Source organism: Mus musculus, chromosome X (assembly GCF_000001635.26).
Source record: "Mus musculus strain C57BL/6J chromosome X, GRCm38.p6 C57BL/6J".
Lineage (NCBI taxonomy): Eukaryota > Metazoa > Chordata > Mammalia > Rodentia > Muridae > Mus > Mus musculus.
The window spans coordinates 23,308,366-23,335,851 of NC_000086.7; the positions used below are offsets into that span (position 1 = coordinate 23,308,366).

Consider the following 27,486-nt stretch of genomic DNA (forward strand, 5'->3'; position numbering starts at 1 on the left):
CAGAATGCTTCCAAATATAACCTAAATATTCCACAAGGCCATTCCTTCATTTTCACTGTCAACCATTGGGTTCTTCCACATCTCACTTTGACTGCTACAATAGGTACCTGGTCTCAAAAACTATTTCCAGCCTTCCTTCCACGAATATTTCACACAGCTATCATCTCTCCTTTTGAAAGTGTCAGTAAGTCCTACAGGTTTTGGTTAGTTCACATTCATACAACAAAACAGAGTGCATGCAACACAGCACATGCAGCAGTTCCTTCACACATCAAAAGCTTCTTAATTTGGCCTTCTCCCACTTCTTCCAATCCTCTTTATTTTTCCCTTGACAGCATAAATCATTAACTTTGCCCCCTTACAGTTCCACAGATATGGTTCAAATTTTGCATCCCCTACTGCACATGAGAGTCAACATCAGGCATCTTCTTAAGCTTTAAGAGAATGTCATAGAATCCACACAATGATCTAGGGAGACATCTATCTTTGACTAGCAGTTTTAGTCTTATAATTAGATGCTGGTGTGTTATATAAGTATTCTGCTTTACTTCTGAGAACTATATTTGAGATTTTTCCAAATATTTATGCTTGATGGCTATTTTAGTAAAAAGTTTTTCCTTGGAAATTTGAAGTAGCCACTACTAAGACAAATAAAAAATACTGATATTTTATTTTTTATTTACATCAAAGTGCTTTTTATAGTCCTTTATGGATTATTTTAAAATCTTGTGTAACATTCATAGGTATATGAATACATCTTCCCATCATCTATTTATATCATTTATGGTATACATTTAAGGTATATATCATGGTGTTTTAATATACATGGTCCCATTCACAGTGAAATAATTATTAATACCCAAATAAATTAATATTTCTTTGGTTGTTTTGACGAGGTACGGCTCCCATAGACTCATGTGTTTCAATGCTTGGCCATAGGGAGTGGCACTCTTAGGAGGTGTGTCCTTTTTGGAATAGGTGTGTCCTTGTTGAAGAAAGTGTGTCACTGTAGGACTAGGCTTTGATGTCTCCTATGCTCAAGCTACACCCAGTGTGATACACAATCTGCTTCTGGCTGTCTGTAGAAGACAGTCTCCACGTGGTTGCCTGTGGGTCACAATGTAGAATTCTCAGCTCCTTCTCTTTTATCATGTCCACCTGCATGCTGCCATGTTTTCCACCATGATGATAATGGATTAAATCTCTGAAACTATAACCCAGCCCCAATTAAATGTTTTACTTTTAAAGAGATGCTTTGGTCATGGCTTCTCTTATCAGCAATAAAACCCTAACTAAGAAAATTTCCTTCATTGTCCATATCTGTCATCTTTGGTGAAAGCTTCTAAGATCTACACTCCTGTCAAATTTTCATCAAATACTGCAGTATCAACTATTATGCTAAAGCTGTACTTCACACCTCCAAAACTCTAAAAATTACCTAAGGATAAATTTGTACTCTATGACTCATTTATCCCCATTTCTTCCTACTCCCTGTCCATCATTACCATTCTACATCTCTGAGTTTGTTTATTTTTGTTTTCTTAGATCCCACAGTAAGACTGGTAACTGTGTCATTTCACTAAGTGAAATGTCTCCTGATTTATCCATGTTGTTGACAATGGCTATGCCCCTTTAAAAAGAGAATGGAGACTTCTCGACTGTAACTTTACATAGAAAAAATTCATTATATTAAAGATAACAGTCCATTACTATAATAAAAGTAGTTTTCTACCTCTTGGCAATTGTGAATGATGCTACAATTAACATGGATATAAAGATACCTCTCAAAAAGTTGTATACTTCATTTTCTCATCACATATGCTAAACAGGAGGATATCTGATTCACATAGAAGTACTTCTGTGTTGCTTTTTGAAAAACCTACATATACTCTTTTCCATAATGGCATGAATATATATATATATATATATATATATATATATATCCCTACTAATATAATATATAGGCTTCCTTATAATAATCCCTACATCCTTTCTAAAACATATCCTTTGTTTTTCTAAGACTTTCTGTCAATCTGTCTTTCCATTTTTTGTTGATTGTTTTCTTTGTCCTATTTTTTTGTGAAATAACTTATTTATTTTCCTTTTATGTGGATTTTGCTTGTATGCATGTATATGTACCACATGAATGTTTAGTGTCGTTGTAGATATGAACAAAGCCTCAGAACCCCTGGAACTGGAGTTACATATGCTTGTAAGCTACCATATGGATACTGGAAATGGAATCTGGCTCTTCTGCAAGATCAGTAAGTGCTTTTAACCACTGAGTCATCTCTCTAGCTCCCACACAAAATTTTGTTGTGTAGTCTGAACTAGTTCATATTTTTATTCAGTTGCCTAGCTTTTAATGTTACATCAAAATCAATGCTAATGTCACCAATATCAAAGAGGGTTTTATCAACATTTCCATCTAGGAATTGTATTGCCTCAGATTTTATGCTTAAGTGTTTTATTCATTTGGGGATTATTTTTATGATTGGTATAAGATTGCAGGTTCATTCTTTTGTATACATCTAGTTTTTCGAGATTATTTAGCATTCAAAAATAGGATATTTTGTCACTTTTTTTTAACCCTAGACAGAATGTATAGGTATTATTAAATAATGGTGGTGATGACCTTTTTTGTTGTTCCTTAAATAGAGTTGTTTAAGCCAGTCAGTTGTGGTGCATGCCTTTAGCCTTTAATATCAACACTCTGGAGGAAGAGGCCAGACTGGACTACAGAGTGAGTTTCAGGATAGCCAAGGATACATAGAAAAATCCTGTATTATCCTAGAGATCGAATACCTGGGAAGAAAACAGGAACAAAAAAGCAAGCATCACGAAAAGAATACAGGACAAAAAAAAAAAAAAAAAAAAAAAAAGAGAGAGAGAATCTGAGGTGTAGAAGAAACAATAGAAGAAACTCATACATCAATCAAAGACCATGTTAAATCTGAAAAATTCCTGACATAAAACATCCAGAAAATCTGAGACACCATGAAAATACTTAACCTAAGAATAATAATAATAGAAGAAGATAAAGAGTCCTAGCTCCAAGGCCCAGATGATATTTTCAACCAAATCATAGAAGAAAGCTTTCCTAACATAAAAAAGAGATGCATATGAACATATAAGAAAAGAAAATCCTCCTGTCACATAATAATCAAAACACAAAAACAAAATGTACATCACAAAGAAAGAACATTAAAAGCAGCAAGGGGGAAATGGTAGGTGACATACAAAGGCAGACATCAGAATTACACCCAACTTCTCAACAGAGAGACAAAAGCTAAAAAACCACAGATGCCAACCTAGACAGCTATATGCAGTAAAACTTTCAATCATCAAAGAGGGAGAAAACAAGATATTTCAAGAAAAATCCAAATTCAAACAATATTTATCCACAAATCCACCCATACATAAAATACTAGAAGGAAAACTCCACTCCAAAGAGGATAAATACTTCCAAGAAAACACAAGAAATTAACAATTTCATAGCAACACCAAAATAAAAGAAACACACACACATACACACTAACTAAAACCACCAACATTGGAACTAACAATCATTGGTCATTAATAGCTTTCAACCAATTCACCAATAAAAAGACACAGGCTAACACAGTAAATATGTAAACAGGATCCATCATTTTGCTGCATAGAAGAAACACACCTCAGCAACAAAGATAGTTACTACCTCAGAATAAAGGCTGGAGAAAGGTTTTTCAAGCAAGTGGTCCCAAGAAACAAGCTGGAGTAGCCATTTTAATATCTAATAAACTAGACTTTCAACCAAAAGTTATCAACAGAGATGAAGAGGATACTTCATACTTATTGAAGGAAAAACTCACCAAGATGAAGTTTCAATTCTGAACATCTAGGCCTCAAACACAAGTGCACCCACATTTGTAAAAGAAACATTGCTACAGACTAAATTATATTCACCACCAAAATATCACCAATTTGCAGGTCATGCAGACAAAAACTAAACAGAAAGATAATTAAAGTAACAGAGGTTATGATTCAAATGGAAATATATATATATATTTCACCAAAACACTAAAGAATATTCTTTCTTCTCAGCACCTCATGGAACCTTCTCCTAAATTAATCATATACTTGGTCAAAAAGCAACCCTCAACAGATACAAGAAGATTGAAAGAACACTTTGTATCTTATCATACCTCTATGGGTTAAAGCTGCACTTCAAAAACAATAGAAACAATATAAAGTCTACAAACTCATAGAAATTGAACCACTCCCTAATCTATGAATACTCTGATAAAGAAGAAATAAAGAAAGAAAACAAAGACTTTCTAGAATTCAATGAAAATAAAGTCACAACATATCCAAAATTATGAGACACAATGAAAGTGCCAAGAGAAAGCGGTGCCTTCAAAAAGAAATTGCAGAGTTCTCATACTAACAATTTAAAAGTACACCTGGAAGGAAGCAAACACATGCAAGGGAAGTAGACTACAGGAAATAATCAAACTCAGAGCCGAAATCAATCAATTACAAACAGAACTATACAGAGGATCAACAAAACTAAGAGCCAGTTCTTTGTGAAAATCAACAAGATAGACAAGCTAACTAAAAGACAGAAAGACAGTACTCAATTTAACAAAATCAGAAATGAAAAGGGAGACATAATAGCAGACCCTGAGGAAATTAAAAAAAAAATTAGGTCTTACTTCAAAATCCTGTACTTCACAAAATTGGAAAAATATCTAAATGAAATGAATTATTTTCTATATAGATAGCACTTACCAAAGTTAAATCAAGATCAGGTAAAAAAAAATTATTCCTAGTCTTCTCAGATTTGGCCTTTTCATAGAGTCCCAGAGTAGAGGGAATTTTTTTGTGAAGAAAATATGTTTGGTTCACTGGAGATAAGAGATGAGGGTAGGGCAGATTGCAGTAGATGGTCTGCTACAGAATGGGATGTGACTGGGGCATTGAATTTGAAGGAGACAGGAGAGAGGTGAAGATCTGCAGTTAACCTACCTGCTTTCTGGACTGGAGTGTCCTCTGTCATTTTACCCAACATGCCCACAAATTATTTTTATTATTTTGCTAAATTCAGTGTTATTAATAAGCAAATACATCTTACAGATGTATGGATCAGTATCACACCCTTCCAAATATGATAGTGTACATTCCAATTACTTTGGGATTACTATGCAAAACCTTTTATATGCTATATATAAAATAGTCATGACTTTGTATATGTTCTCTTTCTACCTTAACCTTTCCAATTTTTGTCTCTCAATTCAACTGTATTTTAAAATATCTCAGAATTCAGAATCACAAATACATCGTGACTCAATGATGACAATGCATCCTTGTGAAATAGATCATTAATTTTACCAGTGTGTGCATAGCACACAATGCATCTATACATTCCTACAAACTTAGATGGTCAGTCACTAATCAAAGAGACATTGTTAGGAAAGACTTTCCACATGATGTTACTGTCAGTGTAACACAACGTACTATTTTTTAGCCAATATTTTATATATAAATAGAAATAAATTCCTAAATAATATTGAAAATATAGTATAATGGACATACAACCATATAATGTAGTTATTTATTATCATTACTAATTATATCTAACACACAACTGCAATAAGGGAAATTTATACAAAACAGAAAAATGTATACATTACTACCAATATCTCCACAAAACATAAGTAATGAGCTATCCTATGTCATTAGGATGAATTCATAGGGCTTTTTACTTGCATTATAATATTATAGGACAGCAGATGTATATGCTTCTATTATTAATGGAAATGTTGTGTGGTGTTTGTGCTACATTTTAATAATTAAAATAATTTAATAATTAACATTTTGATAATACTAGCACTTGTACAGCATTTACTATTTGCCCAACCTGCTAACTCTCTATCCTCATACACATTACAAGCAAACACATACCATATTACATGTATTTCATCTCCACAATCAGTTGTAACATTAGTATTATGGCCCCCACTTTACAAATGATGAAACTGACATTTAGAGCAGTTAACATTTCTCAAGAACTATACTCCTACCATGAATAATAACCAGGATATAGAGAATTCTGTGGAATATGCTATTCCCATGCCTCCCCCAAACTGTGCAATCAAACAACTAGGAGAGATATTCTTCCACACCTGCATAAACAAGGTTATTTATTTCTATTTTTTCTTTTAGTTATATTTTATTTTATGGCCTTTTGAGATGGGGGTCTTCCACAGGTCTGGCTAATCTGGAACTTACCATGCAAACCATAGTAAGGCTATTTTTCTTTAAACCATTAATTTAAATTCTTAATCTGCCTCAGGGACCTCTAAATGGCTCACATTAATTCCTTCGCAAGCATATAACTGGATTTTTAATGACAGAAATATGTACATAATCACAGGAAGTACTACTTGAAAATCTTATTGGGACTTTTACTCTTAAGCCATGATTATATTTACTCACAGATAATACTACTGGAATTAAGATTTTAAATCATAATCTTCAGTGACTACATAACAGCTCTTCACATTTTATATCCATTGTTTTCTTGGTATAGTCTCTGTTTTTTTTTCACTAGCTCAGAACACAGTATCACTAATATTTTTATCTGATTAGACAGTTCTTCTCTTATTTACTTAAGAAATAATTTCTATTTTTACCTAGGTGTAGAATAGTATCTACCTTCTATGTTAAGTATATAAAATAGGAGAGATTATATAACTTATAAAGTAAATTGTTTCTATAAATACCGGTTGCGGAGTATTGCAGCAACCAATTCTCCTCTGTGAAGAATATCCATCACTTCTCAGGGTTGAGCAGACCTATTCAGGAAGAAAAAAAGCCAAAATTCATTATAAAGATCAGTACAAAGACTTTTAAAAATTGTGCTGTCTTTAAAAGTTATGAAAGATTTAAGATATAAATACATGTATCTACTGTCCATGATGCATCTTATGAAAATTATTGAATCATTTTACAATTAAATATATTGTAAACACAATGGTGAATCACTAAATAGCACTAATAATATTATTGATAATTCATGTGAAACCGTTAGATAACATGTGCATATAGACAGTCAACCATATATAGAGGAATTTAGGTAAAACAGAATCAGTAGGCTTAAGGAGTCTGTAGAAAGTTAGGTAAGACAAAGAAATGAAATGCATAGGGTTACTGCAAATATTTGTTATACAAAACACAGCACTAGTTCCCATATTAATGTGGGAACTCAGAGTCTGAGAAGCCCACAAAGCTTTTAGAAGCAGTTGCACTAAATACAGGGCATAAATTTACAACATCTTAAAATCTTAAATATTAAACACAAGGTTGCAATTTTGTTTTTCTTGAAATGAATGGAATTGGTTTCATGGTTGTTTTGGTTTAGTTGTTTACTTTAGGAAATTGATCTAACCTTAAATCTATTTTTCAACAGTAATGTCAATTTAAAAATGGAATATATATTCCATATTTATTTATTCTCTTTATTTTGAGTATGTTGGGATCCAAAATGCATATTTTATTTTAATGTTCCTTGTTAATAAAGTCAACTTATCACAATATAAGTATGATGCGTCACATACAGTTTATTCATTTATTTTTTGTAAAAGTGCCTGCTCTGAAGGTTTACAGACAAAATAATTAAATAGGAAATGGGAGATAGGCTCTTCCCAAGCCCTCTTCAGTTGTTTTTTTTTTTTTTTTTTTTTTTTAAGAAACAGGAGAAAAGGAAGAATATACTCTGCTTAGACATGTTTCTAATAAACTTGAAATAGGAAACAAATCAAAACACCATATAGCATGTACTTTTTTCACATCATATTTTCTGCTTACATTGTTGCAAGTAATCTCAAAATGAAATGACTTAGGTTTTACCCTTTCTTTAAAACCCCCAATGGAGGAGCTAGAGAAAGTACCCAAGGAGCTGAAGGGGTCTGCAACCCTATAGGTGGAACAACAATATGAACTAACCAGTACCCCCAGAGCTCGTGTCTCTAGCTGCATATGTAGCAGAAGATGGCCTAGTCGGTCATCAATGGGAAGAGAGGCCCCTTGGTCTTGCAAACTTTATATACCCCTGTACAGGGGAACACCAGGGCCAAGAAGTAGGAGGGGGTGGGTAGGGGAGCAGAGGGTAGGGGGAGGATATAGGGAACTTTTGGGATAGCATTTGAAATGCAAATGAAGAAAATACCTAATAAAAATGGAAAAAAAAGTTTCAAATAGTGAGAGAATTTTGAGATGTTGTAAGGTTTGAATTTTGCTTAGGCTCTATGGGGTATTTTTAAAGGAAATAATGATAAAGCATCAAAAAAGCAAATGTACGCAGATTGCTACTAGAAACATAGATAAATAAGATGAGCAATACAGTCCCCTTTTCACTAATAAATAGATATAAACCATAAAGTTATGAAGCTAAGCATGCAAACTTATTCAAACTCCTTGCTGTCATTTAGGTGTATTCCCCTCTGAAAGCATTATGTTGGAAAACTTTAACCCACATGTGGTAGTACTGGGAGGTGTTTGGGTTTGTTATAGGTTTGACTCATGGGGACACCACAATTATTAGTGATAATTTCATGGAGTGGATTCCTCATAAAATGATACGTTTCACTTGTATGTCTTTTTTGGTTTGGTTCTTTTGGTTTTGTGGGTTTTATTTATTTTATTTTATTTTATTTTTTGTTGTTGTTTTAATTTTAGTTGCAAAGGAAGTACATGCATGGCATGCACAAAGAAGTCAGGCAGGGGTCAAATTGTGGGAGTAACTGCTCTCCTACCTTGTAGCACCCATGATTCAACTCAACACAACCAACTTGGCAGCAAGTACCTTTCTGCTGTGCTAGCACATCAGCTTTGGTGTCCTTTTAAATAAACTCTTACTTAACTCTCCCCTCTCCTTTTCATCACGGTAGTGGTTTGAATAGATATGGCCCTCATAGACTCATGTGTTTGAATCTTTGGCTATAAGAAGTGGCACTATTAGGAGGTGTTGCTTTTTTGGAGTAGATTTAGCTTTGTGGAAGGAAGTGTGTCACTGGTTAGGTGGGCTTTGAGGTCTCCTATGTTGAAACTGTTCAGTGTGAAATCAGAGCTTCTTCCTTTTCTGCTACCTGTGGATCAAGATGTAGAACTCTTGGCTCCTCCAGTACTATGTCTTCCTGCATGCTGCCATACTTCCCTCCATAATGACAATCGACATAACATCTGAAACTGTAAGCTAGCCCCAATTAAATGTTTTCCTTCATAATAGTTGCCTTGGTCCTGTTGTCTCTTCACAGCAACAGAATTGAAACTAAGACACCTCCCACAGGATGATAAGTCAAGAAGATCCTAGAGCCTTGATTTTAGAATCTACTCTACAGAATAGTGAGGAATAATTTTATTTTCTGCATGAATTGTCCTTCTTGGTGTAAATAATTTCACAGCAGCAAAACCAAAAGATGGGAAGTGTGTGTGTGCGAGCACGCCGGCACGCATACATGCACACACACATACAACTAGCACCAACATCGAAATAACAGAAATTTACAATCATTAGTCATTAATATCTCTCTGTTGCAGTTAATATTAGAAAATGACTGGCAGGCTTCCCACTCTACTGGCCCAGCATGCCACATGTCTCCAGCTTGGTGATCTCAATTTGGTGGTCTATCTGGGCCGGAGCTCCCAAGTTCTCTTGGTGGATCACTGCCATGCCAGCTCCACGCATCACCCTGTAGTCAGCTGCCATAACACCTAGCAACCCAGTAGAAACAAAACTCTTGTTGACAGGCAGGCTTCCTGCGCTACTGCTGGCAATTCTCTGCCCTATGTGGCTGGACGGCCATGCACTGGCAGGCAATGGCCGACCTGTTTTTGTCTCATGTAGACTCTGACTCAGAACTCCAAAATCTCTACCCAGCTCACAAGGTTCCCATTGGCAGGTCACTACCACACCAGCCCCATGCTTTAAAGCCCTCATGGCATTTTTGATGCACATCAGGCAAACACACGATTTGCTGCCATACCTTTCTCTCTAGAACCCAGTTGAATTGCCATGAGAAGAAAACACACACACACACACACACACACAACACAACACACACACACACACACACACACAAACTTAGCTCAGAAACAATGGTAACACAATCACTGGGTGCAACATCTAAAACCTAATCTTGTAAGCCATATTAAATCTTTTTTTTAATATTTTTAAAATTTATTTATTATATGTAAATACACTGTACCTGTCGTCAGACACTCCAGAAGAGGGCATCAGATTTCGTTATGGATGGTTGTGAGCCACCATGTGGTTGCTGGGATTTGAACTCAGGATCTTTGGAAGAGCAGTCAGCGCTCTTAACCACTGAGCCATCTCGCCAGCCCCGCCATATTAAATCTTATTCTTCCAGTGGCAAATTCTGGTGGATCTGCAATGATACCAGGAATCTCTAGCAACTACATCTTGCTTTTATGCTATCCCTATATGCTATCCCTATTCCCAAAGCCTCTAACCCTCTCCTCATTCTCTACTAAGTCCTCTTCTCTTCTATGTCCTGCCTACTTGGCCAGTGGTTGGCTCCTTTATTCATTAGGAGATTGGTTCACAAGAAGTCACCTGAGTACTTGACTACTCCTTGTCCAAAGCCCCTCCCAGAAGAGGAGAATTAGCATCAAAATACAAACAGCACCAGGCCCATCTACAACACCTCTCAATGTCAATGAACTTAATTCTCCAATAAAAAGACACAGGCCAACAGAAAGAGGCAAACAAAGGATCCATCATTCTTTTACATGCAAGAAACACAAAACAGATATTACCTCACAGTAAAGGACTGGAAACAGATTGTTCAAGGAAACAGACCCAAGAACCAAGCTAGAATAGTAATTCTAATATTTAACAAAATAGACTTTCAACCAAAATTAATCAAAAGAGATTGGAAAGAACACTTTATACTCAAAGGAAAAACTTCTCCAAGAGGACATCTCAATTCTGAATAGCTATACCCCAAATGCAAGTATTCCCACATCCACAAAAGAAACATTACTAAACCTTAAAGCACATATTAAACACCACACATTAATAGTGGGAGACTTCAATACCACACTCTCACCAATGAACAGGTCATCTAGACAGACACTAAACAGAGAAATAATGACACTAAAAGATGTTATGAATCAAAATGGATCTAACAGATATCTACAGAACACTTCACTCAAACGCAAAATAATATACTTCTCAGCATCTCATGGGACCTTCTTGAAAACTGATCATATAGTCAGTCACAAAGCAAGTATCAACAGATATAAGAAGATTGAAATAACTCCTGTATCTTATCTACCACTATGGATTAAAGGTGGACTTTAACAACAACAGAACCAACAGAAAGCTTACACATTCATGGAAACTGAACAACTCTCAGTGACAATTAGATCAGGGAAGAAAAAAGGGAAAAAAATTAAAGACATCAGAGAGAGGGACGGGCACAGTAAATAAACAGATGCACTTGAGCTGTCCTAAATGTTGGTACATGCCTATGATCCTAGAACCCAGAGAGTAAAGGATTATGAGTTTGAGGCCAGTTTGAGTGACATTATGAGACCATGTCTTGAACTTCTTCAATCGCTCCAAAAAAAACAAAAGAGAAAAAAAGACAAGAGGGGAAAAACAAAAACAAAAGCAAAAACTTCTCATTCTGATTATAATTTCTCCTCCTTCTACTCCTCCCAATTCTTATCCAATCCAGATCTACTCCCTCACTGACTCTCATTAGAAATCAAAAGACTCTTAAGGGATAATAATAAAATAAAATAAGATACGTTAATATAAATAAAAAACAAATAAAATACGACAAAATAAGCAAAGAAAAAAGCCAAAAAGGAGCACAGGAAACACATATAAATATAGAGACATGCACATGCACATACACAGCAATCCCATAAAAACCTAAAACCAGAAGCCATAATGTATACACAAAGGGTAGATTTTAAAATGTCAGAGAGTGGGCTGGGGATGTATTCCAGAGGTACATCACTGTGTACCATATATGAAGCACTAAGTTCTATCTCTAGTTTTTGTTTCTTTCTTTAAAGTCAGAATGATAAACCATCATATAAGCTCATAGCTAAACCCTACCTGCAACATGGAAGAGGTCATATCCCAATACTCTTTCCTCTTATCATAAATTTAGGGATGTTTCAATGATGTTAGCTCATTGTCAACTTCATTGAACTTCTTGGGTCCAGAAAAGTACACTACAAGTATTTCTAGATCCAAACTCCCACTTGAATGACACTTCTACAATTCCATCTAATTCTTGTTTTCTTTGGTGGAATGACAGAGTGGATGGCACACTCTTCTTAAAAATATTCAAATAATTTTCTCTAGTCACTGAGGCAATACGCTCATGTTATCACCACGCAGTCACTACTATCTTGCTGTCCATTACATGCCATATACATTCAGTTACAGTAGCACCACTCTTTCCTTTATAGTCTGTAGTTTTGTTACTCATAATTGATATAGGAATGCCTAGGAGTTTATTGTTGTTTATAAAATCATTTGTCATTCTACAACTGATCATTTTTGTTGATGATTATATTGCACTCCAATTAAGAAAATCATCTGTTTTTCAAGAGGTTATTGGGGCTATTCTTCTATTATTAAAGGGGCTAATTTTCTTTTAACAAACATCTATTGAGTGTCAAATGCCAGGCATAGCTAACTCAATGTCTTGCACTTCCACTCTTTGAAATTTTGATTGCCTATCATGTCTCAATTTGAAACAAACTTCTGCTAATCACCAAAATATCACCCCTTCCTGTTTACTCTAATTAAGGAACTGAAAATGAAAAAGAGTATGCATATCCCATAATCTCTTCCTCCCTCTTACTCTTAGAAATTAGTAATTTGTTTCCACTGAATTCTGCTACAATATCTTACAAGGAAATATATAAATAAAAGGAAATATTCTTTGTATCAGTGTTCTACAAACTTGAGCATAAGAAGCCCCTAGAGACATGTTAAATACAGAGTGCTACATACAGTTTCTCATTCATTTAGGATGGAATGAGTCCAGAGGACCTGCATTTTTAACAAGGTCCCAAGGGATGCTACTGCTACACAATCATGGATAACAGACTAAGGCCTAATGATTTACAGCTAACACAATATTTCTTATGCATTGTGTAAAAGGATAATCTGAAAATCTGGCAGAGTTGAGGCTCACTGTAAAAATGTTGATCCTATAAAGAGAAGGACTGGTTTTATTCCATCAATGCCATATTCTAAATGCCATGGAAAAAGATCACTTACTCATAAATAACAAAATTTGTAGTATGCATGTAGAAAGCCTCAAGGTATATAGTTTCACATTTTTACTAAAGTACATAAAGGAAAAAGGACCTGAGAAAATGAATATTGGATGTAAGCACAACTTGTCTAGGGACAGACAGGCTAAAATTCATATAGAAGTTATTTTTTCCTCAATATAATTTCAATAAATTCCTTAGAGAAAAGAATGAGGGGAGTTAAAGGAGTTGTCTCTGTAGTTTTGGCATCTAAATGCTAAGTTTCCAGTTGCTGGAACTGTTTGGGGAAGATAAGGAGATGTGGCCTTGTTGAAGGAAGTATTATTGGAGGCAGGCTTGTTTTTTTTTAAAGAGATTATGTGTGTGTGTGTGTGTGTGTGTGTGTGTGTGTGTGTGTGTGTGTGTATTATTCTATTGTGTCTTCAGACACACCAGAAGAGGGCATAAGATACCACTTCAGATGGTTGTGAGCTTCCATGTGGTTACTGGGAATTGAACTCAGGACCTCTGGAAGAGCAGTCAGTGCTCTTAACTGCTGAGCCATCTCTCCTGCCCCTGGAGAAAGGCTTTGAGAACTTAAACTTGCATACCATTTTTTATTCCCTTTCTCTACTTTGTGTTTGCAGTACAAGATGTAAGCCCTTAGCTATTGCTCTAAACATCCAGCTCTTGTTGACTCCTGCCTCCACTATACCATCACAGACCCTAACCTTCTGGATCCGTAAGCCCAAATAAACTCTTCTCTAAGTTGCTTTAGTCATGGTATTTCATCACAACAATAGAAAAATAATAAATAAAGAGAGCATTGATATTTTAAAGGTTGAATCTATAATTAGGTTCTATTTATAGAATCTATATATTAGGAAAAATAAACAGGGGAAAGCTTTCCCATTTGCCATTAAAATGCATTGAAAAATAACATTAACTCTAATACATAGTACTAGTATGAGATCAGAGAAGTATCTTGATAAAATGTAATAGGCAGGCAGGCAGGCAGGCAGACAGACAGACAGACAGACAGACAGACAGACAGATAGATAATTATCTATTAGCTATATTGAGATTGTGACAGTTGAACTCAAGAATAAATATGAATATTTCCAAAAAGTTTGTGAGGATAAGATTATCCAACACTTGGTAAAGGTAAAGGAAGGCAAGGAAATCATTAGTTGGAAATCTGCCTAATCCAAATTGTGAGTTCAAGACTTTGTCTAAACCCCATCCAAGGCCATCCTCCTAAAAAACAAAAACAGAAACAGAAACAAAAACAAAAACAAACAAAAACAAAACCAGTGGTTGGAAAAATGGCTATAGTCAGTGCAAATCCTACTGACATCACACATGTATATTAAATACAGATTAAGTATGTGAGTACAAGTAAGTAGAATTATAAAAGTAGAAAATCAAGAATACAATTTAGTGGATACAATGTCTTTCTAAGGTCTGACACAAAACAGAGATGCAATAAAGAAAATGGTTTAGAACCAGAGAGATGACTCAATGGATGAAGGTGCTTGCCAAGGGTCCAGGATACTTGACTCTGCTGGTCTTCCTGTGGAGTTCCTATTCCCTTATAGGCCACAATCCTTCCTCCTGTTCTTCCATAAGAGTCCCCAGGCTCTATCTACTGTGTGAGAATTCTTAATAAATTATCAAATTTTAATTTAAATCAAATAAGTTAACTCATGAGACAGAGGGACATTTTATCACATGTGAGAAAGTCACCTGTGTCCTCAGTGTGGGAGATCGAGCCCTGGTGAGGCTGTTATCTTTTTTAGCCCTACTAATATTTCTTCATTCGCTACTTACTTGACACATCCCTGAACAGACTGATTACAAAGCGCACATGGTGGTGAGAACTGACTCTCTCAAGCTGTCCTCTGACCTACATATGTTCAATGTGTTCAATGTGGCAAGCATACATTTTCACCCACTCCTATGCCCTAAATAAATAAATAAATACTCTTTAAAAAATTTAAAGGCACAATATAATATTTTGTAAGGACTTTCACTCATATTCTTTACCACAAAATCAGTAATTTTATGATTTATATAACAAATCATGTGGTGGTGGGTTTAATATTTTCAGATTAAGTCTGAAATGCACAGGCAAATTACTCTTTTTATTGGGCAAGGCTATTTAGGTTGATCTATAATTAATGAAGATAAAAATGTACATTGAAGGATAGTTTTGCTTCTATAACATCAACAGTAGATAACTTAAATTTGTTTTTGTAGCTGTGAAAACTAATTCACACTATAAACAGTGGTCTTCAACAAAAATTTCTAAAGTATACCTTATTTTCACATTAAAAATATGGAATTAGAAATACCAAGTTTCAAGTATATAAACATGAAAAGCTTAAAATACTTCTCCATAAAGTTTAGACAGTCTTTGCTTTCTTCGTTCTGTTTGTTTAGCCTAAAAAAAGAAAGGTCAGCATTCCTCTATTCCCTCAATCCTAAATTTAGGTAGCATTAATGTTTAGAATATATGGACAAAAAACGTCTCTTTCCCAAATGCAGAAGCTTCAGCTATTTTTAAGTATTGATTCATCACTTTAATGACCCCTGAAAAATCCAGGTGCTTAGTGACTAACATTAGACAGCTACTGCAAGTCTCTCATTCTGTTCCAGATATGGTGAAATTGTTACCACACATTTACAATAGTGTCAAGTACACAGACAAGAAAACAAGCAGAGCAGCTTCTGTAGATCCTTGCCTATAAGCTCTTCTTCTTTTTTTTTTAATACTTTTTACTAGGTATATTCCTCATTTACATTTCCAATGCTATCCCAAAAGTCCCCCATACCCTCCCACCCACTCCCCTACCCACCCACTCCCACTTTTTGGCCCTGGAATTCCACTGTACTGGGGCATATAAAGTTTACAAGTCCAATGGGCTTCTCTTTCCAGTGATGGCCGACTAGGCCATCTTTTGATACATATGCAGCTAGAGTCAACAGCTCCGGGGTACTGGTTAGTTCATATTGTTGTTCCCCCTATAGAGTTGCAGATCCCTTTAGCTCCTTGGGTACTTTCTCTAGCTCCTCCATTGGGGGCCCTGTGATCCATCCAATAGCTGACTATGAGCATCCACTTCTGTGTTTGCTAGGCCCCAGCATAGTCTCACAAGAGAAAGCTCTATCTGGGTCCTTTCAGCAAAATCTTGCTAGTGTATGCAATGGTGTCAGCATTTGGAAGCTGATTATGGGATGGAACCCTGGATATGGCAGGTTCTAGATGGTCCATCCTTTCGACACAGATCCAAACTTTGTCTCTGTAACTCCTTCCATGGGTGTTTTGTTCCCAATTCTAAGAAGGGGCAAAGTGTCCAAACTTTGGTCTTCGTTCTTCTTGAGTTTCATGCGTTTAGCAAATTGTATCTTATGTCTTGGGTACCCTAAGTTTCTGAGCTAATATCCACTTATTAGTGAGTACATATTGTGTGAGTTCCTTTGTGATTGGGTTACCTCACTCAGGATGATGCCCTCCAGGCTATAAGCTCTTCTGAGAGGGTTTTATTCATAAGCTTGGAAGGGCAGGAGGTTCAGGGGGTTACTAGACCACAGTGTTCTTTCATCAATTCAGTTACCAGAAAACATCTCTTCAGGCTCATTGTATAAACACACACACACACACACCATCATCATCATCATCATCATCATCAATTACTTAATCGACTGACTAATTAAACATTTTAAAATACTCAAAATGCTTCCTAATAGTAGATTAGGCAGGAAGGATTCATAAATATGCAAACATGACCTTAAATCTCAGCCTTGTAGGGGAATCACCATGCCTGACCTCAAACTGTACTACAGAGCAATTATGATAAAAACTGCATGGTACTGGTACAGTGACAGACAGGTAGACCAATGGAATAGAATTGAAGACCCAGAAATGAACCCACACACCTATGGTCACTTGATCTTTGACAAAGGATCTAAAACCATCCAGTGGAAAAAAGACAGCATTTTCAACAAATGGCACTAGCTTAACTGGCAGTTATCCTGTAGAAGAATTCGAATTGATCCATCCTTATCTCCTTGTACAAAGCTTAAGTCTAAGTGAATCAAGGAACTCCACATAAAACCAGAGACACTGAAACTTATAGAGGAGAAAGTGGGGAAAATCCTCGAAGATATGGGCACAGGGGAAAAATTCCTGAATGGAACTGCAATGGCTTGTGCTATAAGACCGAGAATCGACAAATGGGACATCATAAATTTGTAACTCTTCTGTAAGGCAAAAGACACTGTCAATAAGACAAAAAGGCCACCAACAGATTGTGAAAGGCTTTTTACCAACCCTAAATCTGATAGGGGACTAATTTTCAATATCTACAAAGAACTCAAGAAGCTGGACTCCAGAAAAACAAATAACCCCATTAAAAATGGGGCACAGAGCTAAACAAAGAATTCTCAACTGAGGAATACTGAATGGCCGAGAAGCACCTGAAATAATGTTCAACATCCTTAATCATCAGGGAAATGCAAATCAAAACAACCCTGAGATTCCACCTCACACTAATCAGAATGGCTAAGATCAAAAATTCGAGTGGAGATTCCACCTCACACTAGTCAGAACGGCTAAGATCAAAAATTCAAGTGACAGCAGATGATGGCGAGGATATGGGGAAAGAGGAATACTCCTCCATTGTTGGTGGGATTGCAAGCTTGTACAACCACTCTGGGAATCAGTCCAGCAGTTCCTCAGAAAAGTGGACATAGTACTACTGGAGGATCCAGGAATATCTCTCCTGGGCATATATCCAGAAGATGTTCCAACTGGTAAGAAGAACACATGCTCCACTATGTTCATAGCAGCCTTATTTATAATAGTCAGAAGCTGGAAAGAACCCGGATGTCCCTCAACAGAGGAATGGATACAATGGAGTACTACTCAGCTACTAAAAACAATGAATTTATAAAATTCTTAGGCAAATGGATGCACCTGGAGGATATCATCCTGAGTGAGGTAACCCAATCACAAAAAAACACACATGATATGCACTCACAGATAAGTGAATATTAGCCCAGAAACTTAGAATACCCAAGATACAATTTGCAAAACACATGAAACTCAAGAAGAAGGAAGACCAAAGTGTGGATATTTCATCCTTCCTTAGAATTGGGAACAAAATACCCATGGAAGGAGTTAAAGAGACAAAGTTTGGAGATGAGACAAAAGGATGGACCATCCAGAGACTGCCCCAACCGGGGATCCATCCCATAATCAGCCACCAAACACAGACACTATTGCATATGCCAGCAAGATGTTGCTGAAAGGACCCTGATATAGCTGTCTCTTGTGAGGCTATGCCAATGCCTGGCAAACACAGAAGTGGATGCTCACAGTCAGCTATTGGATGGAACACGGGACTCCCAATGGAAGAGCTAGAGAAAGTACCCAAGGAGCTAAAGGAATCTGCAATCCTATAGGTGGAACAACAATATGAGCTAACCAGTAGCCCCAGAGCTCGTGTCTCTAGCTGCATATGTAGCAGAAGCTAGCGTAGTCGGCCATCATTGGGAAGAGAGGCCCCTTGGTCTTGTAAACTTTATATGCCCCAGTACAGAGTAACACCAGGGCCAAGAAGTGGGAGTGGGTGGGTAGGGAGCAGGGCGGAGGGTGAGTATAGGGGACTTTTGGGATAGCATTTGAAATGTAAATGAGGAAAATATCTAATAAAAAATTGGAAAAATTTGGGAAAGGGAGACCAATTCTTAGTCTTGTCATATATTTACTGGATATTTTTCCTGCACTTTAATTTCTCTTCCTTGTTTCTAGAATAATAATAATACTTCTTAAAGGGTGGAAATAAAGGTGGAATAAAATGACATAGATTAAGTAGCTACCTAAACAAAAATTTAGTAATATGAGTCTCCTATATGCCTCTCCTTCCCTATCCATGGGTAACTAAATTTTAATGTATTTAAATTAAAACTCATTAAGAAGTAAGTTTGTAATATTTTTTAATATTTTATATATCAATTTTCTTAAATTGTGTGGTGTGTGTGGCATATGTGTCCATGTGTATGTGATTTGTATGTGTGGTATCTTCTTTCTAAACCAGTTACAAGTAACCTAAACTAAAAGTGAAATTTCAACACACCATGAAAGAAGAAACAGAAGAGGAAAAAAATGTTATAAAACTACCATAATTACTGATGCTAAAATCCATATTGCCCAAATAAAAACAAAATTAGAAACTCCTAACTATTTTAATAAGCCTTTCCCAATAAATATACATATAAACAGAACCTAGCAGACTGCTGTAGCCGGCAAAAAATAAAAAATAATTAAACAAAAACAAAAACACTTTGGCAAGGCATAAGGAGATATAAGAAGTTAGATTTCTTAGGGAAGTTTAAAAAAAGCACATTGAAACATGAATGCAACAATGTCAACTGAGTATCTATTATGACTGCTAGTTTTATAGCAGTGAAGCCTCATGAAAATGACTGGCAATCCAGTCAGTACAAAACAATGCCCTAGATGAACTGCTTTATCAACCAAGGTCATCAAGCTACCCTCAAAGCTAGTTTTATAACATTTTTTTCTTCCTCTTCTGTTTTGCCTGAATGTATGGAAAGTGCACCATAAATATGCAGTGCCCAAAAGTGGCCAGAAGAGGGCACCAGATCCCCTGAAACTGTAGTTATAGATAGTTATGAGCTACCTTGAAAACTTCTGGGAACTGAACTTGGGTCTTCTGAGAGAGCAACAAGTGACTTTAACCACTGATCCATCGCTCCAGCACCAGGACCATTCAACTGTTTACTAGGTAAGTCACACAGCACACACAACTGAAACTAATTAATTTTTTTTTTTTGTCTTACTGTAAAACTGATCCCAGGGCCTCTGACATGCCAAGCGACTCTTGCTGAGGTACATGCCCAAATTCTTAATTGTATGATGCCCAAATTTTAACTACTCACATTAGCTAAACAATTTAATTTTCCCTCTCAGGCTCCTGCATTCTCTGGCACTAGAAACAAAACACTTCTCATACCAAGGAACACACGAGCTCAAGCCTTTACTCCTCTCTAATTTCTCACTCCCTCATCCATCACAAGGTCTGAAATCTTTGATTGCCAGTCAAGTTCATCTGTCCCCCTCTCTCTTTTCTTTATTAGATCTTAATTTGTATTAGTCTGCTAAACCCCTAGCCTCAAGGCTTCTTTCCTTTTAATTAATTCTGCAAACTGCACTCTGATTTTTTTTAATTGCTATAATTCTATTCTCAAGTCAGTCTTTTGTTTAAAACTCACTTCAAGGGAGTTAGCGGACACCCCCAAGGCCCCCTAGTGGACTCTCCACACAATTTTAGAACCGCCAGTGAGTGGAACACAACTTCTGTTCCAATCCAATCTCTAGCAGGACCTGAGACAGCATTAAAGAAGCAGAAAAGCCTGCCTAACCAGGGTCACAAATCCCTTCCTGTCAGTGCCAGCACCAGATCACCTGGGCGCTGAGTCGGCGGACACCCCCAAGGTCCCTAGAGGACAGCTTCTAAGACAGACCCCATTTTGAGCTCCAGACATCCAGGCATCTTCCCTGCCAGAGGAGAGGTGTTGGCCCCACCCAGGAGAGCTTTGCCAGAGCACCTGGGGGAGCCAACTTGGTTCCCGGATCCCTCCAAGACTAGTCTGCTCAGGTGAGAGTGTGGACTACAGAAGCTAACAGCTTCTGGTCAGGCCCTATTTCGGGCCTTCATCTTCTGACAGGAGGCAGGTTGGAATGCCAGATATCTGTACACCTTCCCTGCAATAGAACAGCTTACCTGCAGAGAGTTATCTGACCACTGAAACTCAGGAGAGAGAAAGTCTCCCAGGTCTGCTGATAGAGGCTAACAGAATCATGAGAGGAACAAGCTCTAACCAGAGACAACAATAACAACCAACTCCAGAGATTACCAGATGGCGAAAGGCAAACGAAAGAATCTTACTAACAGAAACCAAGACCACTCACCATCATCAGAACCCGGCACTCCCACCTCAGACAGTCCTGGGCACCCCAACATACCTGAAAAGCTAGACCCAGATTTAAAAGCATATCTCATGATAATGGTAGAGGACATCAAGAAGGACTTTAATAGCTCACTTAAAGAAATACAGGAGAACACTGCTAAAGAGTTACAAGTCCTTAAAGTAAAACAGGAAAACACAACCAAACAGGTAGAAGTCCTTAAAGAAAAACAGGAAAAGTGGAAAAAAAGACATCATTTTCAACAAATGGTGCTGGCACAAATGGCGGTTATCATGTAGAAGAATCTGAATTGATCCATTCCTATCTCCTTGTACTAAGGTCAAATCTAAGTGGATTAAGGAACTCCACGTAAAACCAGAGACACTGAAACTTATAGAGGAGAAAGTAGAGAAAAACCACGAAGATATGGGTACAGGGAAAAAATTCCTGAATAGAACAGCAATGGCTTGTGCTGTAAGATCAAGAATCTATAAATGGGACCTCATAAAGTTGCAAAGCTTCTGCAAGGCAAAAGACACCATGAATAAGACAAAAAGACCACCAACAGATTGGGAAAGGATCTTTACCTATCCTAAAATCAGATAGGAGACTAATATCCAATATATATACAGAACTCAAGAAGCTGGACTCCAGAAAAACAAATAACCCCATTAAAAAATAGGGCTCAGAGATGAACAAAAATTCTCACCTAAGGAATACCAAATGGCAGAGAAGCACCTGAAAAAAATGTTCAACATCCTTAATCATCAGGGAAATGCAAATCAAAAAAACCCTAAGATTCTACCTCACACCAGCCAGAACGGCTAAGATTAAAAATTCAGGTGACAGCAGATGCAGGCGAGGATGTGGAGAAAGAGGAACACTCCTCCACTGTTAGTGGGATTGCAAGCTTGTACAACCACTCTGGAAGTCAGTCTGGCGGTTCCTCAGAAAATTGGACATAGTACTACTGGAGGATCCCACAATACCTCTCCTGGGCATATATCCAGAAGATGTCCCAACCGGTAAGAAGGACACATGTTCCACTATGTTCACAGCAGCCTTATTTATAATAGCCAGAAGCTGGAAAAAACCCAGATGACCCTCAACAGAGGAATGTATATAGAAAATGTGGTACATTTACACAATGGAGTACTACTCAGGTATTAAAAAGAATGAATTTATGAAATTCCTAGGCAAATGGATGGACCTGGAGGGCATCATCCTGAGTGAGTTAACCCAATCACAAAAGAACTCACATGATACGCTGACACCATTACATACACTAGCAAGATTTTGCTGAAAGGACCCAGATAGATCTGTCTCTTGTGAGACTATGCCGGAGCCTAGCAAACACAGAAGTGAATGCTCACAGTCAGCTATTGGATGAATCACAGGGCCCCCAATGGAGGAGCTAGAGAAAGTACCCAAGGAGCTAAAGGGATCTGCAACCCTATAGGTGGAACAACATTATGAACTCACCAGTACCCCGGAGCTTTTGACTCTAGCTGCATATGTATCAAAAGATGGCCTAGTCAGCCATCAGTGGAAAGAGAGGCCCATTGGACTTGCAAACTTTATATGCCCCAGTACAGGGGAATGCCAGCACCAAAAGGTGGGAGTGGGTGGATGGGGGAGTGGGGGGGGAGGGTATGGGGGACTTTTGGTATAGCATTGGAAATTCAAATGAGGAAAATACCTAATTAAATATATATAAAATATAAAGAAAAACAGGAAAACACATCCAAACAGGTGATGGAAATGAACAAAACCATACTAGGCCTAAAAAGGGAAGTAGACACAATAAAGAAAACCCAAAGTGAGGCAATGCTGGAGATAGAAACCCTAGGAAAGAAATCTGGAACTATAGATGTGAGCATCAGCAACAGAATACAAGAGATGAAAGAGAGAATCTCAGAAGATTCCATAGAGAACATTGGCACAGCAATCAAAGTAAATTCAAAATGCAAAAAGATCCTAACTCAAAACATCCAGGAAATTCAGGACACAATGAGAAGACCAAACCTAAGGATAATAGGAGTTGATGAGAATGAAGATTTTCAACTTAAAGGGCCAGCAAATATCTTCAACAAAATTATAGAAGAAAACTTCCCAAACCTAAAGAAAGAGATGCCCATGAACATACAAGAAGCCTATAGAACTCCAAATAGACTGGACCAGAAAAGAAATTCCTCCCAACACATAAGAATCAGAACAAGAAATGCACTAAATAAAAATAAAATATTAAGAGCAGAAAGGGAAAAGGGTCATGTAACATATAAAGGCAGGCCTATCAGAATTACACCAGACTTTTCATCAGAGACTGGACAGATGTTATACAGACAGTAAGAGAACACAAACGCCAGCCCAGCCTACTATACCCAGTCAAACTTTCAATTACCATAGATGGAGAAACCTAAGTATTCCACGACAAAACCAAATTCACACATTATCTTTCCATGAATCCAGCCCATCAAAGGATAATAACAGAAAAAAAAATACAATGATGGAAACCAAGTCCTAGAAAAAGCAAGAAAGTAATCCTTTAACAAACCTAAAAGAAGACAGCCACAAGAACAGAATCCGAACAGCCACAATAACAGAATCTGAACACCAACAACAAAAATAACAGGACCAACAATATGAACTAACCAGTACCCCCTGGACCTTGTGACTCTAGCTGCATATGTATCAGAAGATGACCTAGTCGGCCATCAGTGGAAAGAGAGGCCCATTGGTCTTGCAAACTTTATATTCCTAAGTACAGGGGAATGCCAGGGCCAAGAAGTGGGAGTGGGAGAGCGGGGAGGAAAGTGAGGGGGCGGGCATGGGGGACTTTTGGGATAGCATTGGAAATGTAAATGAAGAAAATACCTAATTTAAAAAAAAAAAGAAAAAAATCACTTCAAGGGCTGGTGCTCTTTCAAAGAACCCTATTTCACTTGCTACCATCCATACAAGGAGGGTCAAAACCACTGAACTCCAAAAACTCCAGCTCTGAGGGATGCAATGCCCTGTGTGAGTGTCATAGGGACCCGTACACATGGGCACACACAGCGGACTATTCTCAATAGAGTGTGTGTGTGTGTGTGTGTGTGTGTGTGTGTGTGTGTGTGTTGATACTGTATGGATTTAAATTTGATAATGAGCTCCTTAACAATCACCAATGGAACATGCTTTCCGTGTTCATAAACCCATTGACTCACTTAAAAAAAAACTGTTATTTTTCCATATCAGTAATATGCCCCACCCAGGTCACACAACAAACAGTGGCACCATCCTAGAACTGTCACATTAAATCCTCTAGAAGTTTGTGTGATAAGAGGAGATTATTTACTGGATAAGGCTAGCAATTGTTAACACTAGTCTGCCAAAACAGACTCATAAATATGCATTCAAAGAGATTCGGGATCCTTTGAGAACCAGTTTTTTTCCTCAACCTACAAGGGCTGACAGATTTATGTTCAGGCATTTACTTCACAAACAAACCATTAGAACCACCATTTCAACTGAGGTCATAGTGCCCCTTTATACTAAGGAGACTCCTAAGGAGGAACAGTTTTACATGCAGATTTATACACATAGAACACTCTAGTTGTCTGAAAATACCAAGGTCTATCAATGGGTGTAATGAGAACCCCAATTAAAAAAAAAAAACAAGAAAAATGGGATATGAGAGCCAAAGGGAGAAATTTTTACTCTGTCATAAAGGTTGTAAGTGAAATTTTAAATATATTTATTAAGATTTCAGATTTATTTTTTAGTCTAAAGTATATTAGGGGTGAGAAAGGACCACTAAAAACTTTTCAAGGTTCTTCACAGTCTTAAGAAAGTACACTTTAACCCAGAGTGACCTGCTTGACCAATACATTGAGAACAAAATAGAGTTAGGAAAACATAGAAATTATTAGGAGCCAATAATATACAGAAACGTAGGGTAAAATATCTGAGGAGCAAATTGGGATTGTTAGAAAGCATCAGTCATTTTCTAACTTCAGATTTCTCAAAATTAATTTCAGAAATATTTTCTTCATTCTTTGCTGACTATTTTATTGTTAAATGCAGTATGTGGGGAAAATAGAATCATAAATATTGTGTCTCTGGTTCCAGATAGATTCACATTCCTAGACAATTTACATTCCTGTTGTTTCCATAGCCAATTCTGTATTCCATGGGTATTACTGGAGGAAAAAGAGCAACAGAGGAGATATAGGCATTTTTCTCTCCCTGTGACTATACATTATAAAAATTTCAATTTATTAAGGGCCAGAAGATATAGTTTAGTTGGTAAAATGTTTGCTTAGCATGTATAAATCCCTGGATTCCACCTCCCGCACCACACAAACCATGCATGATGGCACACAACTACCAAGCACTTAAAAGGAACATGCAGGAGGACCAGGCTTTAAAAAGGCAAATTTCTGAGTTCGAGGCCAGCCTGGTCTACAAAAGTGAGTTCCAGGACAGTCAGGGCTACACAGAGAAACCCTGTCTCAAAAAACATACAAACAAACAAACAAACAAACAAACAAAAAACCCTCCATAAAATGCAAAAATCAAAACAAAACAAAAACCTGTGTGTTTTAAAGTATATTCAGTGTATGTCATGCATGCATGTGCATGTGTTTATGTGAGAGAGATAGAGACAGAGACACAGAGAGCGAGTCTTCATGTACATCAGTGTCTATTGTGGATGTATGTCCACATATGATGCATGTTGGAGACTAGAGGACAACCTGAAGTGTTATCCCTCAAGTGGTATCAACCAGGTATACTAGGCTAGCTAGCCAAGAAGCCTCAGGAATTCCAGCCTCATCTCATTTCTCCATCTCCCCATGCCCACTCACCTAATACTGAGAGTATAATTATGTGCCACTACCCTTGAGGGTTTTTTTTTTTTTTTTTGAAACCTGGGATCAAACTCAGATCCCACATACTTACAGTTTTTTGCCTGGGCTATCTATTCAGCCTTGAAAGTGGTATTTTTTGATCAAGCAATTTTGCTAAAAGTCAATAATAAATTAAAACACTCATGTCTCTATATTAAACATATTAATCTTCTGAATAACAATCACTGTGCCAAACAAATCAAAACAGAAATTATACTCAAAGAAATTTAAACAACATATATAGAAAAGTCTGTGGGGCTGGCAAGATGCTTGAGCAGGTAAGGGCACCTGCCAGCAAACCTATTAATCTGAGTTCAATCTCTTAAGAACCAGATCATGAAAGAAAATAAAAAAGTTGTCTTCTGATAGCCACACATGACCTTACACACACACACACACACACACACACACATATAATTTTAGAAGTTAAAATATCTAACTATCTGACTAATATCTAAGAAAAGGTTAAAAGAAAGCTTAGAGCCTTAAATACTTAAGTTTTCAAGGCTAAAAATGGATGCTTCATAAGCTTGAGAAAGAACACAGGATCACAGTACAAAGCTAAGCTAGATAAAACATAAACACAGATAATGAGGGGCAGAATTGAGGTGAATCACAAAATCAGTGCCAGCTGGTAACGTAGCAAGCTACTGCCTTAAAATTTAAAACAAAATTAAAGTTTGAAAATGGGATTGAGAGTAGCTCAGTGGTAGAGTACCTACCCCCTCCCTCCTCCCCAGCACATGGAAAAACTGTCTTTCTAGCAGCATAGGAAATATACAAATAAATGAGAGAGTAAACAAAAGAACAAGAGCTGAGACACATTAGTTCCAGAGACTGAAAGGATAACCTTTTCCGTTAGGTTGTAGGGAGATATGTATGAATTGAGAAAAGCTTCTTAGAGGTCAATGTGGATCCAACTGCCCATCTGTATGCTGCAGCAATTGTACCTCTAGACTGTCCTCTCCCATACACAGAAATTATGTACACTGCTGTTTATGAGAGCAACTGCAAAGTCTAGACAAATTTAGCATCTATTGGTCAAAGACTATCTAGATATGCTATACAATTGTTTATTTTCTAGTAGCCAACAAAGCAGGCGAAGTTATTAAGAAGCAGGAAGCAGACTGGAACAAGGAATCAAAAGCACAGTGTCCATGCTGGACAAAGGGTGGGGACATTAATATTACACAGTGTGGGATTTCTTGCAGTTACTGTAAGTAATAACTTTTTTTTTTTTAGATATTTTCTTTATTTACATTTCAAATGTTATACCCTTTCCTGGTTTCCGCTCCGAAAATCCCCTATCCC

General features: G+C 37.1%; 1 protein-coding gene across 10 annotated transcripts in view; it reads right to left on the reverse strand.

Annotated features, from left to right (window-relative positions):
• Klhl13 (kelch-like 13) overlaps positions 1-27,486 on the reverse strand; it is a 145,891-nt gene that overhangs the window by 89,095 nt on the left and 29,310 nt on the right. For all 10 annotated transcript variants that reach the window (NM_026167.4, NM_001381896.1, NM_001381892.1 and 7 more), the window contains one exon: positions 6,765-6,836. In NM_026167.4, the coding sequence (NP_080443.1) occupies positions 6,765-6,814 (50 nt within the window). In that variant the 5' untranslated portion in view covers positions 6,815-6,836. The remainder of the gene's footprint in view (positions 1-6,764; positions 6,837-27,486) is intronic.